Below are 13,895 nucleotides of genomic sequence, written 5' to 3' on the forward strand. Positions count from 1 at the left end.
CAGGATTCAGCTGCGACAAAATAATATCCCTTTCATTTATAGGTAATATCATCAACAACATGACAACAATGGGTGGAGGATCATTGGATGGAGGATCGACAACCTTAAATGGGGGGAAGATGGTGCGGGTTTGCGGGATAATCCCGCCTTTTAAAACGTTTCCCCAATTAGGCAGGCCAACACGACAAGTTAAGGCACCAGGAACACCATACTTACGTGGTCACACTCCACATACATAGCACTCCCTAGTAAATTACAATTATTTCTAGATATATCACAACAATAAAGATCTCTAAAATGGGCCTCGATAACGGCGCAAGCGCTACTATCCATAAAGTGGAAGAGGCGAACCTCATAGCTGCCTTAGAGGAAGCCGTTCAAGCTGGCCTTCCCGGCATTTCTTGCACCATTGCTACAAAGAAAGGTGTTATATGGCAGGGCTGTGCCGGAGATGCAGATATCGACACTGGCTCACCCATTGAGGAGCGGCATCTGTTTGGGATCGGCAGCATCACAAAAGTATTTATGAGCGTCATCGCATTGCAACTTGTCGAGGAAAACCGGCTGGACCTGGGGAGAAATATTGGAAGTTATCTTGATTCAGCCGTTACGGATGGGATAGCGAATGCAGCGTCTGCAACGATACCTTCGCTACTGAACCACACGAGTGGAATTGCAAGCTGGGAGGACGATCCGGTGTGGATCCGGGAAGGGAGAGGGCGAGACGTTGACCCGGCGCGGATCTGGGGCAAAACAGATGCCTTAGAATATATTCGTTCCAAAGCCGCTCAAGAAGAGCAATCAATAGCGGACGCCCCGGTGCCGGGAAAACACTCGTACAGCAATACAAACTTCACCTTCCTTGGCCATGTCATCGAGGCTGTTACGGGAAACCCCGCAGAAACCGAGATCCGCTCACGCATTATCAAGCCCTTAAGCCTCGAGTCCATATACCTCGAAGGCTTTGAGAAATCTACAGCGTGCCTCGTTCCGCACCGTTACCACTTCGTCAGCCCGGAATTCCGCGAGACGGCTGGCGTCTCGCCTCAGTTTCCTTTCGCAAAGCCGGATCTCATTGACGCGAGCAAGTCAAATCTTTCCGTCGAGTGGGTAGCAGGCGGCATGCTTTCGAGCAGTGCAGACCTCGCAAAATTCTTCTTGGCCCTTCGTGATGGGAGGCTGCTTACGCCGTCCAGTATGAAGCTCATGGCCACCTGGATACCGACAGGAAGACAGGGCTCAGAAGTTTCCCATGGCTTATTTCGCACCGACAGGAAGAATGGGGCTACAATTGGCCACGATGGGGGCGTGCTTGGGTTCACGGCGTTTGCGTGGTGGGCGGAGGAGGGCGATTGCGTCGTTACTGTCCTTTGCAATGTTGGGGTCATGCACTGCGGAAAAGAATTGCCCGCGCCAATTATCGGACGTGGAGATACGTTTGTAGACTTAGCAAAGGCGCTGGCAAATAGGTACAATCTTGCCTCATGAGTAGTTTAGAGAGAATGATGAAAGCTTTATTCATGCGGATGTGCCGCTTAGCTTACATTTCATTTCGCGCATTTTGCTTCTTATCTGCCCCGTTTCATTACTCCTGATTTTGGAAATGTGATCCTTCCCGTGGTGCGATATTACAGGTGACCTCCTCACCAAGCGTTCAAGTGGCTTTTAGTGCAAGGGTCAACATTGATAGTTATGTTGTCTCGCCTGGAGATCTCATATTATGATTCATACTCATGCATCATGCTACGAGGATCTTTGGACGAGACGGCCTACTCATCAGTGATAACCATGCACTAAACGCCGCTTACAATGTTCGATCATGACGTCAACTGCGAGGAAAGGCGCCATTTCAGGAGGATCCAACACAGCTAAAACCAGTAACGTGACTATATTTAGTCATCGATTATGTGTCGGGAGAAGGGCTCAGCCGGCGGGGATGCGGGTGCAGTATGACAAGCTGTGCGCAGGAGCGGATGGTACACTTTGCAGCGCTGCCTCAAAAGGGGGGGGGGACTAGTACATAGGGTAGCGGGACCCGAAGCGCTCCTCAAACGCCTCATCGAAACCGCGTACTGTGCGGACCGCCACGCGGTAGAAGATGAATGGGGAGATGACGAAGAATAGGCGCGTGGTGCTGCGAGGGGTATCAGCTCGGGGTAGCGCTTGGGGGGGAGGTGTGTCTTACGTGTTAGCGATCAGGAGGGCGAGACAGGCGCGGCGCTTGGCGTCTGACAGGCTGTCGTGGGTGACTCCGTCGTGGAGGGCGGCACGCTGGTGGGACGTGACGAGGAGGGTGGCGACGAGGTAGAGGGGAAAGGCGACTTCGTCGTAGAGGCTGAGCAGGGAGTAGCGGAACATATTTTCGTCGGTACCGAAGCGGCAGGTGACGAGGAACTCGCTGGCGTCGCCGATGAGTGCGAAGAGGCACTTCGGGGTGTTAGTCTTAGTATTAGCTGTTGCGGGGGGGACGTGCACCGAAGACGCCGAGGAAGGGGACCCAGGCGACGGGATGGGGGGTCGAGGGGTCGAAGGCGGGGATATAGATGCTGTGGGAGGGGAACGAGTATAGGGCGAGGAGGAGGGAGGGGATGCGGAGGAGGAAGAGGATGAGATGGAGATATTCGACAAGGCGGCGGCGGCGGAGGAAGCTGCGGTGGGTTGTGCCTAGTGGGAGGGTGAACATGGCGACGGCGTGGTGGTGAGGTAGTCGAGAGTTACATGCGTTTGAGAGACTGAGGAGTGATGGGGAGGACGCGGAGGAAGAGGTTGGCTTTGGAGATATAGTGCCAGACCTTCACTACATTCACGCGACATTCCCGCACAGCCTTGCCGTCACAGTCATTCCCCTCTGCCAAGGAGCCTTATATCTAGATATCATGCACAAAGCCCGTTGCGCACAGCCTCACCCTCACCGACACGTAATGTATTGTAAGTCGCTCCCTCCCAATGAAAGAGCGTGGTGCCAGAGTATGACTAGAAATCACATGGTTTCAGCCGAATACATTTAAATCGTGCCCGGGTAGGACGGTACTGTGTCTTTTCAGCGTGCACCGTACATATCACGATTATGTGTGTGGGCATCGCATTGGACAATCAAGCTTCATTTTAACATGCTTACCATCAGCCACGGCCAAATATCCGCCCATATTATGCCATCCAGATTGTCGGCGCTAAAACATTAATCCCGAGGGAAGGCGCTTTGATGCTCCGTAAATCTACAGGCAATATCTATCTTCAGGTCTGCGAGCTTTTCCTGCTCGGCAGATCCCAGCTGTTCTCCGTCTCTGCCGTACTATGTTCCGCAGTCCTTTGCCTCATCCCCCTCCCATCATCCACACTGATTGTGACCTCTCCCTTAACCTTGATCTTATCCAGCCCATACAGGTTCTCCACGCTGTCTCCGCCCTGACTCCTCCGACCGCCGCCTAGCCTACTGGCGCCCCCGGGCCCCGCCTCGACCGTGGTAACCGTCCCAAATGTGTGCCCCTTTCCCATGAATGCAAAGGTCTCCAACCCAATATCATCTGACGGCGGGTATGCCGTAAACACAATGTCCGCCCTCGTAGTCGCATATAGCAAGACGTCAAGCCAGCCGTTGCAGGCGATCATCGACCCCGCCACGCAGAAATACGCCAATGAGACCTCGTTCCCAGCCAACGCTGCTATCCGACCGATAGCGAGTGGCGCAGTACAGATGATATAGATGACGGGGTAGAGGATCATAAGAGGTGTCGCATGGTGGATCATCTGGCTGGACATATCCTCCCCCCGAGAGCGAGCGCGCAGGTAGATGAAGATGGTGGCGTAGATCAGGACGCTGCTAAACATGCAGACGAAGATCCAGAAATAGTGAAGCCAAAGACGCTCGTTTTGGTAGGCATCATTAATCCAGCACTTTTGGCCGAGTCAGTTGGGAAGTAGGATAAGGGGGGTCAGGGGAAATACCCATGCGCTGGCTCGGACGTAGAAGTCATACCGATGGACGAGGGGTCCGATGAGTGCCATCACGTATACGAATGTCCAGAGGCCGGCGATGCAGCAATAGAAAGCCACGGTGGGCAATCTATAGTCCTTTACGACGCCGAAGAATGTGTGGACGGCAATTGCGCATATGAATACGCTACTTGCGAGATCTCCAGTGGAAACAAACCTAAGCTACCGTCAGTTTCAACTTCGTCTGATCACTTCACAAAACGAACCATCCTTGCGCGAAACACATCGATGATCCTACTTCAATCGCATTGTGCCTTAAAGCATGAATGTTGAGGACGAAGGCGATCGCTTGTTGGATATCTGCGAATAACATTTAGCAAGAGGCTTTGAATCGGCATGGAATTCTCTGACCAGCGAAGAGGAGGTTGTAGATAAGGAACAGGAACTGATTTATAGGCCCCTTCACCGCAGATTTGCGCCGCCATGATATCAAACGGAACGTTAACCATAGGAATAATGAAGTCGAGCTGATGAAAGACAATAAACCGAACGTCGACACTGGTATCAATCCATGAGAAAGGACAGCAGGAAGTGGTGACAATGACCTGCTCGCAGCGTCGAGTGCCATAGTGGCTTCCGCCAGCAGGAAGCGGGAACATCGAGGGATGTCAGATTTCCTGCAACACCGTAGCAATTCGTAGCAGCCCCACTAGTCTTGGCCTTAATAGGAAGGAAGCTGTTGTCTGATCCAGGCTCCATAATTTCCTATTCCGGATAGCATCTACTACAGTGTAGGAGCAGCGATCACTACTGCATATAGCATAGTTAAAATTAAAAGTAGCTAGTGTTAGCAAATATGAGGTTCAGTGCGAGTTGAAGGGAGTCAAATGTTGGGAGTCCATATTTGGCCTAGCGCGGGGCTCGTGGAGAGCTTCGTTTAAGAAGCTCATTTTGAGCAGCTTGACTGGTCAGACTCTTGAACATGGATGAGGCAATGTAGAAACGTCATGTTATCCAAGTTGCCAATAGCTGCAAGGAGCTGAATAATTTCAAGGACTGAGGAATGGATTGCTCTACATTCTGCCACTTCGGGCCCGGGAACATAGACCTCAATCGGACGGGCAAGTTATTCATTCTAGTATCATTAGTCCATCGTCTCCTATCCCCATATCGTATCCATTCTGTATATACGAGCGAGCGAGGTAGCCTCCGCAATGGACGGCAATTGCCAAAATGCAATGGTCACGGCTGCCGAAGACGTTGTCGATTACTCCTTCATCGACAAGGAGCTGCAGTGGGAGGCCCTAGAGGCCGCCGGGTCAAACATGGCGTTGCGTTATCCATAGTGCAACAAGCGACTTGCCATGGAACTCATGTCTGAGGGAGGGCATGAACATAATGAGGTCAAGTTTAGCGACATAGAAGCTGTTGGCATGCTCCTGAGAAGTTCGCGTCGGTGTTCGGAGATATGGTCCCTTCGTTCACGTGATCTTCATAAGTGTAGTCACCGCTTTATATTCTGCCATTAACTTAGCCTCTTGTGGTTTGGTGTGCAGATATATGGCTCAGAGATCTCTGTTGGTGGAGATGGCAGGTCTGTTATACGGCTCCTCATATTATCACTAGCTGGATGCGGTGAGGGTATGCGGTAAGGGCTGGAGTACTCGTCGTCCATCGGGATGAAGTGAATGAAGAAGGAGTCGGGTATCAGGATCATGGACTCGCTTGTCGACAGGTGTGCTGTAGCTACTCGAGTAGCCGCCTGTATTGGAATGCGATACTGCGACCGTAGCCCGTCCTGGAGACATGCATGAGCTCAGCATCATTCTGTTGGCATCGTGCAGTCCACATTCATTTGATCCACCATGTCAACGAGGCAGAATCGCTTTCTAGGGCTTACGTTTAGATGGAGATATGCTGAATTTGAACGTGGCTCCCATGCTCCAGATTACTAATCCAGTCAAACATTGGTGAAGCCACATCTAGAAGAGTATTTCAGGCTCTAATGTTTCTGGGCCACTGCAGCCCATACTTACCTGCTGAAGTAGAAAGGCGAATTAATCATATTTACGGTGATCTCCAATTCTTGTGAGTGTTTGTTGTGTTATTTGCTGTTATTTGTAGCGCCGTGTTATTTGTACCATCTCGTTATTTGTAGCATACCACTATCTGAGAAGGAGGGGAAATGGCGGGTTGTAATCAATCACCTGAGCCCGGTACCGGACTGTGTCTTCCATGCCTTCAACGATATATGATGCTCCACCGCACATACCTTTCGCGCTTGGTCTTTTAATGGTGTGGGGCCAAAGCGCGGCGGATTTCCTTGTTGACGCGCTTCCTTGCGCCAGCAAACCGGGCCGACGCTAACAGGGTTGTCACTCTATTTTTGAGAAGCGGAAGGATCAGTGTGGATCACTGATCCTTCCAAATGCCAGAAATGAGCCAATAGAAATACAAAGCGAACAGCAAAGTCCAGATCCTTCCGAATAAATACCCCAGCTGGGGGACAATCTCAATTTCCCTGTTTTGTGCTCAAGCCGAAGGAAGGGCTGGGCAGTTTCAATCTGCTCCCCTATTTCTGCTGACTGGCAGCGCTCCATGCTGATAATCATGTTCTTCATGGACAACCGTCGCTGTCTCCAAAGAGCAATCAGTCAATATGTTGTGCGATAGAGCTCTTCTCCTATCGGTGCTCTTCGCCCACCTCCCCTTGGCCATATCACAAACCTGTGTGTGGAAGGACGGCACGACAGCGACAGATTATGTGCCATGTCGAACTGGCGCAACATCAGGCACATGCTGCCACGCCGGTGAAGCCTGTCTCGCATCTGGATTATGCTACGGCGCGCCTGGATTGATATACCGCGGCGCTTGCGTCGACAGCTGGGACACACCAGACTGCCTGACATACTGCAAAGAATGTAAGCAAGCGCGCCCTACCGCACACGTGAAATAGCGCTGACAGGCGCGCCTTGATAGCCCTGCCTTACTGGGCCAACATCTACCCGTGTAACGAAGGGCTTGGAGCCGACAACCCCTCAAGGTTCTGGTGCGGCAGCCCTACACTGAAAACGTGTAGTGTAGACGAGGGCAAGCTCTTCAAAGTCAGCCCTGGTGTGGCCGTGAAACTCATCCCCAGAGTCTCCACGACTGTGGCGTCATCCGCGCAGACATCGTCGCCCAGATGCTCCTTGCCGACCTCGACCTCCGCATCATCCAAAGTAGCAGCGAGGAACCCCGACGGCGTCGCCTCCTCAGACAAGACCACATGCTCAGGCGCAACGGAAGCAGAGAAAATCCACTTCGCAAACTCCGTCACGGCGGTGGGAGCCGGCGTAGGAGTCCCATTCGGCGTTCTCGCCCTGGCGTTTCTGGGGCTCTTCCTGAACGAGCGGCGCCTGCGGAAGAAACTGACGAAGCCAACCGATGTGAGCGGCCCTGGCGTTGCATACGGGCCCGTTAATAGCACATACCAAGGCCCGGATTACGGCCAGGGACAGGTCCCGGTACGCGGCCAAGAACAAGAACAAGTGCAATACGTGTATAAGCCCGAGAATGAGATGCCTGCGAACTCGGATCCGGCGCACGAGCTCACAGGAGGCCATCACCGCCCTGTTCATGAGCTTGGGGGTCAGAATTACCCATTGTAGTTTTATGTTGATGTGTAGCCATCAATTAGTGTCAATTTTCAATTTGAATGGCAATTTACAATACCCTCGTACAGTCCGGTGTACTCATGCCGCCCAAGTCCGAATTTAGTTTGATCGTGAGAATTAATATCCGGGTTTGAGCTGATAGAAATTGTTATTTTGACAATGTTTTGAATAACTAGCCAAGAAAATAAGCTCGTCATAGAGATCCGATACGAGGCGTGTCGCAAAATGTGGATGGCGTAAGTAGATCATGCTAGATGGAAGGCTTTGGAGATGGACTATTCAAGCGATGTAGTCAGGTGATCGCGTGGAGACGGGCGGGGACTCGGGCTCCAGCATAGATCAGCGCGACAAGTATTCGTACAATATGTTGAGGAACGGAACTATGGTTGAGGTGGAGCGGAGATAAGTCTGTCGCGTGCCTGCTGTCATCTATACTGGAAAGCTACTGCGACTGTACCATGCAAGTTCCCAGAAACACTCGAACTTGCAGAGTGGTTGGATATCGAGCTCTTGTCAAACAGGCAGATAATCTCAACATCTAAACTATACGTATTCAGCATAGCGCCCACGCTTAGTTCCGGTCGATTTCCACCCGTTCACCATCGGTGGTCGCCTCTACCCTGCACTCTTTAGCTAACCGTTTGAAATCCAGGGCAATATAATTACACATCTTACGCCTTTCCAGTCGATATGGCCCCTCAAGCAAAGCCAAGCGCCAAAAGGTTGGGCGGTAACCTTCGGCGCCAAAAGACCACGTCAAGCCATCGTTGGTCGTTATATTATATAAGAATTGATAGGGTTTCAATGACTAGGCGGAACTATTATTCTATTCCTCATCAGATTCAGAGTCTCTGTCCTTCAACTCGTTGCAATAGCGTACTTGAAGCGATCCGATGCTCCTGTCTGAAAAGGCACGGATGAAAGCCCTATGTATCTCTTTCCACGACAAGCCCTTCTTCTTGAGGCGCATTAGCAAATTATCTTCTTCCGCTGTATATTGGAGACGTCCACGCTTTCTCTGCTTCTGCAGATCTGGCCGTGGCCTCTTTGCATGAGATGCGCAAACCTGTGTATGAGCTGATCCTCCAGCTGGTTCCCTGCTAGACGTGGGATTTGATATATGGAGACCGATCGATGGTCTGAACGAATCTGGAAGGTCTAACAGCCTGAACTCTAGGTTGTAAGTTGTCTCTCGTCCAATCCTCACGCACTTGAGGAAGCCCTGCAAAGGGTATTCTTGGTAGTCTGCACCTATTGACTCTGTATCGTCTGGTGAACTTCGAGAACCTGTAGAACCTCGAGTAATGCAGGTCTGGGCTTGGGCTATAGTGGACGAGCGCGTGTGGACCTTCTTGCGGGTGGCGGTTTCAATCGCGTCAGACTCTCTGCGGCGCCGCTTTTGTTGTATTGGAGGTCGCACATCCTCGTCCTCGTCATCTTCACTATCCTCATTGTCGTTATCCTCATTATCACTTTGATATGGTTTGAAACTGTGTTGGCGGTCTTGTGAGAGAGGGGCCACAACTACGGTCTCGTCTTCCACTCGTTGGTGTGGAATGCTCTCCTTTATTTGCTGGCAGTAGCTAATCGCAGTCTTATCGTCGCTGCTGGTCGCCTCTATGTCGTCCTCCTGTTCGTCTTCTTGCTCGTTTTGTTGGCACTGCTGCTGTTCTATCGTCTTTTTCCACAATATATCATCAGTCGAAATACCTCGAACTTCTGTATTATTTTGGGTTTCCTGGTTCAGCGGATTGCATTGGGAGTGAGCTGCGCTCGAAGGCGGCGACCCTTCTGCTTCTTTTGAAGTTTGTCGTGGTTCATTCTCGATATCGTAGACGTTGCCACAGTCGCACGATCCACCAGCCCTCTCGCGTAGTGGAGAAGGCCTCCTTTCGTCGACTATGGCCTTCTCGACACCCTGGTAAATTTGATCATGACCCGTTGTCTCAGCTAGCTCAGAGCAACTTGGAGAAGGTCGTCGAACGTGAACAGGGAATGTCGAGTCTAGCTCTGCGAAAGACAGGCGTTGTTGTCCATCCTTAGAGAAACAATCGGCATTGAGGTATTCCGAGTTTCGAGGAGTGGACGGGCCAAAGAGACTGCTCGGGGTAGAGGCGGTATCTTGAGTGGCCAGGCCATTCTCGCTCGCATCTTGGTCTCCTATGCTGGCAAGGACATCGCTCGAGGCAACCCTAAACTCAACTTCATCGTCGCTTTCATCGTCGCTGTCATCTTCGATGATTAGGGGTTCTCCTGCGTGGAATTAGTAACGTGTATAGGCATACAAAAGCGAGCTGAGAAACTTACTTTGATTATTGCCTGGCACATAGACCGAGTTTGGGGTTGTGGCATCAGTAAGCAGGCGGCTCTCGTCGATCAGTTGGCTCTTTGAGATATGGAGGGGCTTGTGGTTCTGATGTGGCATCTGAGGCGTATCTCCGTTTCGAGGAGGCTGGAACAACTCATCAAGAGATGGAAGAGAGTCATCTAACGAGTCGCCATCTTGAACATTCCGTGCTAACTCTGCGTCTCTAGGTGGTGATATGCTGGGTTGTAGAGACGGTAGGTGCTTGTTCAACACCGACCTCGTCAGCTAAGTGTGTGAGGCCTTCAATGCAGGATTAGGGTTATAGAATTCAACACGGTTTATATTCACAGTATCCATGCTAAACAGAGTAGGACGCTAAGTGGGATAATGGTCTTTATAACGTGTCTCTCGAGCGGAAATGGAGGAGCTTATATAGAGATTCAGACAGTCGCTCTACACTGTTGCTGTGACTCGCTAGAATCCGCGAGCCCATTTGCTTACTCTATACTCTGTGTCACCTCGTTATTCCCGTGCGCTATAGCTAGGCAGTGAACTTTCCGCTCTAGGCTTGACCTGATTCTACTAACTAGACATTTGCGTTAAAGAGGGACAATACACGTCGTATTCTAAAGGTCTCTAGTAACTGCACTACTGCAACTTAAGTGGTCTTAAGGGCGGAGTCTTACTCTTAGCTAAGCGTTTAGCACTAGGGTCGGCCCCTCTACTACTAAAAGGAGGAATCATATCTAGATTGTACATGTTGTAAAGGCAATCGCTTTGCAAGCCCTAACTAACCGCCTAAAGGCTAGATAGAGCGGCATCTAAGGTTAGTTGACTCTAACAGCCTAACTCTAATGATTGTCCGCTCTCTGTATCCATTTGTCCGCCATCCTAGTAATATTCCCAAATAAACGCCACGAAACGAAAGTAAAAGGTAACAAAATGCAACATAGGGATAGTCGCAGACGTAACGGCCTTTAAGAGGGATCTCCACTTCGATCTCGAATCGGCCCTTCTCTTGAAAACTAGCCTAGACTAAGGCAGAGGTCGCTGCTAGTGCCTATAACTCGTAACGTCGTAATATGTGCTACGCGGCGGTCTGCGCAAGGGCCGGCCACGTTACTACAAGGCATTTTTACAATTAGCTAGGTCGTTGCACAAGGCACTCTTAAGGCAGATTACGCATGCTACAGTCGTAGGCGGCTTTAAATGTGCGTAGCAATAGCGAAGGGCGCGAGAGAGGTAGGTTGAGTAGAACGCAGCTTAGCTCGTCCTCGCATCTTAGCCGATCTAACGGCTAGACGTCAAGACGCTTAAAGGGATCGTTGCCATTGCAAAGAGCTTGGTGGCATAGACGGCGTAGTCATTAGAGGGCGTAACTTGAGGTTGTGGCTCTATAAAGCGTTTATGTGCCACTCTAGGTTTTCAGCTGTAGCGAGGCCGAGAAGGGCGATCTATTAGGTGGAGCCATTATGTAGTGTAGAGGGGGCGGAGAAGGCTAAGCGTCGCGCGATGAGCGTAGCAGGTGCAAGAAAGTTAGGAGGGAGGAGCGACAGTAGAGAGGGACAGAGTTAGAGGGAGGGAGTGGCCTCTTTATAGAAGTTGAAAGCGGCAGTAGGCCTGTGCACGCACCTTCCCTAATTGGGCGGGCGCTAAACCCCGTGCGGCATACCTCGCGACTAAGATTATAACAACTATAAGGTAGGTGTATTAGGTTGTCTAACAACACTTCCTCTTAGGCTTAGAACATTTAGAGCTATAGTTACTTTAGTATATAAGCTAGTACCTTATAGAAGTAGTGCTTAAAGTGTAACGCTAGGTCTTAAACTATAAGACTTATAGAGGTTTTATTATATTAGTTTACTTAATAGAGGAGGTAGGAGATTAGACACTAAAGGCTTTTATAAAACACGTTATAGTATATAACAAATACTATATTAAGTTAAGCATAAAGCTCCTATCTAAGAAATAACTATCTACTTATATAGTAGCGTTATACTAAAGGGAATAGTTAGAATAGTAGACTTTCTAACTATTCTTACTATTCCTACTAATCTAATTATATATATGTCCTATAAGAGGTGTTATACTTATTATAGGTACTAATTCCTATAGGTGCCCTTCTAAGGAGGCACCTTGCTCTATATAGGTACCTTTCCTAATAGGTACCTCTCCTTTACTAGGTACCTTCTAAGAAAGGTACCTTTTCCTAAAGGTGCCCTTATTAACTAAGCTACTTATAATCTCTATATCTATTTCCTACTACTAATTAGCTATAAGCTATTTTACCTTATTATTCTATCTTATAGTATATAGGTTATATGTTTTAGCTATAATAGATAGCTCTAGCTAGACTCTACTATCCTTAGTAGTAGAAAAAGGGTATAAGGCACTAGAATAGCTTTTACTTAGGTAAGAAGATTTAGTAGTAGAGAATCTTTAGGCTACTCCTAGAAGTCTATACTCTCCTAAGACCACCTACGTTCTTAGAAGCACTACTCTTAAGAGCCTATACGTTTTTAAGAGCATTACTCCTAGAAGTATAAGCAGTCTTAGGAGAGTATAGGCTTTAGGGAGTAATGCTTTAAGGAGTGTAGGTAGTCTTAGAAGCACTATAAAACTATAGTTATATTATATAGCTTTCTATAAAAGCCTAATTAAGATTTATAACAACTTTACTAAGATCTATGTTTCTAGATCTAGATAGGCTATTAAATTAATATATCTCTTAAATTAGCTGTTTTAAAGGTTATAAGTAGGGAAAGAGATAGTTAATAAGGAAATAGTATATATATAGTAGGTAGAGGGCAAAGTAATAGAAAATAAGGGGGGTTTAAAAATTATAATAGGTAAAAGCCATTATGAATTTTATCCCTATAAGTATTTCTAAGGTATAGAGGTATATAAGAGTACTATATAGTTATTTATAGTTAGTAGCTTAGCACTTCTCTATATAACTATATAGTTATATAGATAAAATGTTTGCTATTAGGTGTAGTTAGCTATGTTAATAAGGAAGGACTAAGAGTTACTAATATAAATCTTTATATTTATAGCTAGCATTTAATACAATATTAGGATAATTAATATAGGGGATATTCCTTTTATAAGTTAGCTACTTTTAAAAGCACATTTAATAAGTACATACCTTTATAAGTACATACCTTACATTAGTACATACCTTCTATAAAGTGTCTTAGCCCTACTATAAGGACTCTAGTTTAGATAGTAACAACTAAAAGCTACTAGGATACTCCTAAGGTCTACTACTCTTATAACTACTAGTCTTATGCCTACTAGTCTCCTAACCTCTACTACTCTTATATCCTATAGTCTTATGCCTACTAGGCTGCCCCTAAGCTCTACTACTCTTATACCTACTAGTCTAGCAACTTATATGCCTCTTATGCCTACTACTCTTCTAACTAATTATAGCCTCTAGAGCGCTACTCCTAAGATTACAATATAGTATTATATATAGTAATAAGGTATTAATTAAAGTCTACATTAGTAGGTTAGGCTATAGGCTATAGGCTATAGCTAGCTAGCTATAAGGCATTATAGACTACTATACTAACAGTAGTATAAATCTAACTCTAAAGAAAGCGTTAGTATTAATATACTAGTAGGATTAACTAGGCAGTATAGGGAGTAGCTTATAAAGGACTTAGCTTAGTAGTTAACTACCTTACTATAGACTTCTAACTATAGGAGGAGTAGTATAGGCACTACCCTACCTAACTACTAAGGCTTTATTATAGCTATAATAGAGATTTATTAAGTCTTATAAGCATAAATCAACGCCTTATACAGCCTAGGGGGTTGTAGAGTTTAGCCTTAAGTAGTAGGAGACAATTGCCTCTCTAAAAACAGCACTAGTAAGTCTTACCTCTACTCCCCTTCTAGGACTACTAAATAGTCCCTAATATCCTATAGTAATAACAAGGACTATAGGGAGAGTCTATAGATTAATAATAAAAAGTAGAGGAGGCATAAGA

General features: G+C 47.8%; 4 protein-coding genes across 4 annotated transcripts; 2 read left to right on the plus strand and 2 right to left on the minus strand.

Moving 5' to 3' along the window:
- The first annotated feature begins 254 nt into the window (after positions 1-254).
- VE01_05576 (uncharacterized protein) lies at positions 255-1,525 on the plus strand. The gene has a single exon (XM_018275039.2). The coding sequence runs from the start codon at positions 298-300 to the stop codon at positions 1,486-1,488; it is 1,191 nt and encodes a 396-aa protein (XP_018130675.1). The 5' UTR covers positions 255-297; the 3' UTR covers positions 1,489-1,525.
- Positions 1,526-1,530: 5 nt separating this feature from the next.
- Positions 1,531-2,838, minus strand: VE01_05577 (uncharacterized protein). Its single transcript, XM_059463713.1, has 3 exons — positions 2,474-2,838; positions 2,186-2,427; positions 1,531-2,134 (listed from the first exon to the last, which is right to left on the minus strand). Exons 1-3 carry the CDS (start codon positions 2,681-2,683, stop codon positions 2,014-2,016), a joined length of 573 nt encoding a protein of 190 aa, XP_059319723.1. The 5' UTR covers positions 2,684-2,838; the 3' UTR covers positions 1,531-2,013.
- A 259-nt stretch (positions 2,839-3,097) lies between these two features.
- Positions 3,098-6,042, minus strand: VE01_05578 (uncharacterized protein). Its single transcript, XM_018275041.2, has 4 exons — positions 4,345-6,042; positions 4,200-4,293; positions 3,946-4,150; positions 3,098-3,894 (listed from the first exon to the last, which is right to left on the minus strand). Exons 1-4 carry the CDS (start codon positions 4,559-4,561, stop codon positions 3,235-3,237), a joined length of 1,176 nt encoding a protein of 391 aa, XP_018130670.1. The 5' UTR covers positions 4,562-6,042; the 3' UTR covers positions 3,098-3,234.
- A 192-nt stretch (positions 6,043-6,234) lies between these two features.
- VE01_05579 (uncharacterized protein) lies at positions 6,235-7,759 on the plus strand. Its single transcript, XM_018275042.2, has 2 exons — positions 6,235-6,854; positions 6,913-7,759. The coding sequence occupies exons 1-2, from the start codon at positions 6,593-6,595 to the stop codon at positions 7,581-7,583; spliced, it is 933 nt and encodes a 310-aa protein (XP_018130610.1). The 5' UTR covers positions 6,235-6,592; the 3' UTR covers positions 7,584-7,759.
- Positions 7,760-13,895: the final 6,136 nt, after the last annotated feature.

Source organism: Pseudogymnoascus verrucosus (assembly GCF_001662655.1).
Source record: "Pseudogymnoascus verrucosus strain UAMH 10579 unplaced genomic scaffold scaffold_20, whole genome shotgun sequence".
In the NCBI taxonomy this organism is placed as follows: Eukaryota; Fungi; Ascomycota; class Leotiomycetes; order Thelebolales; family Thelebolaceae; genus Pseudogymnoascus; species Pseudogymnoascus verrucosus.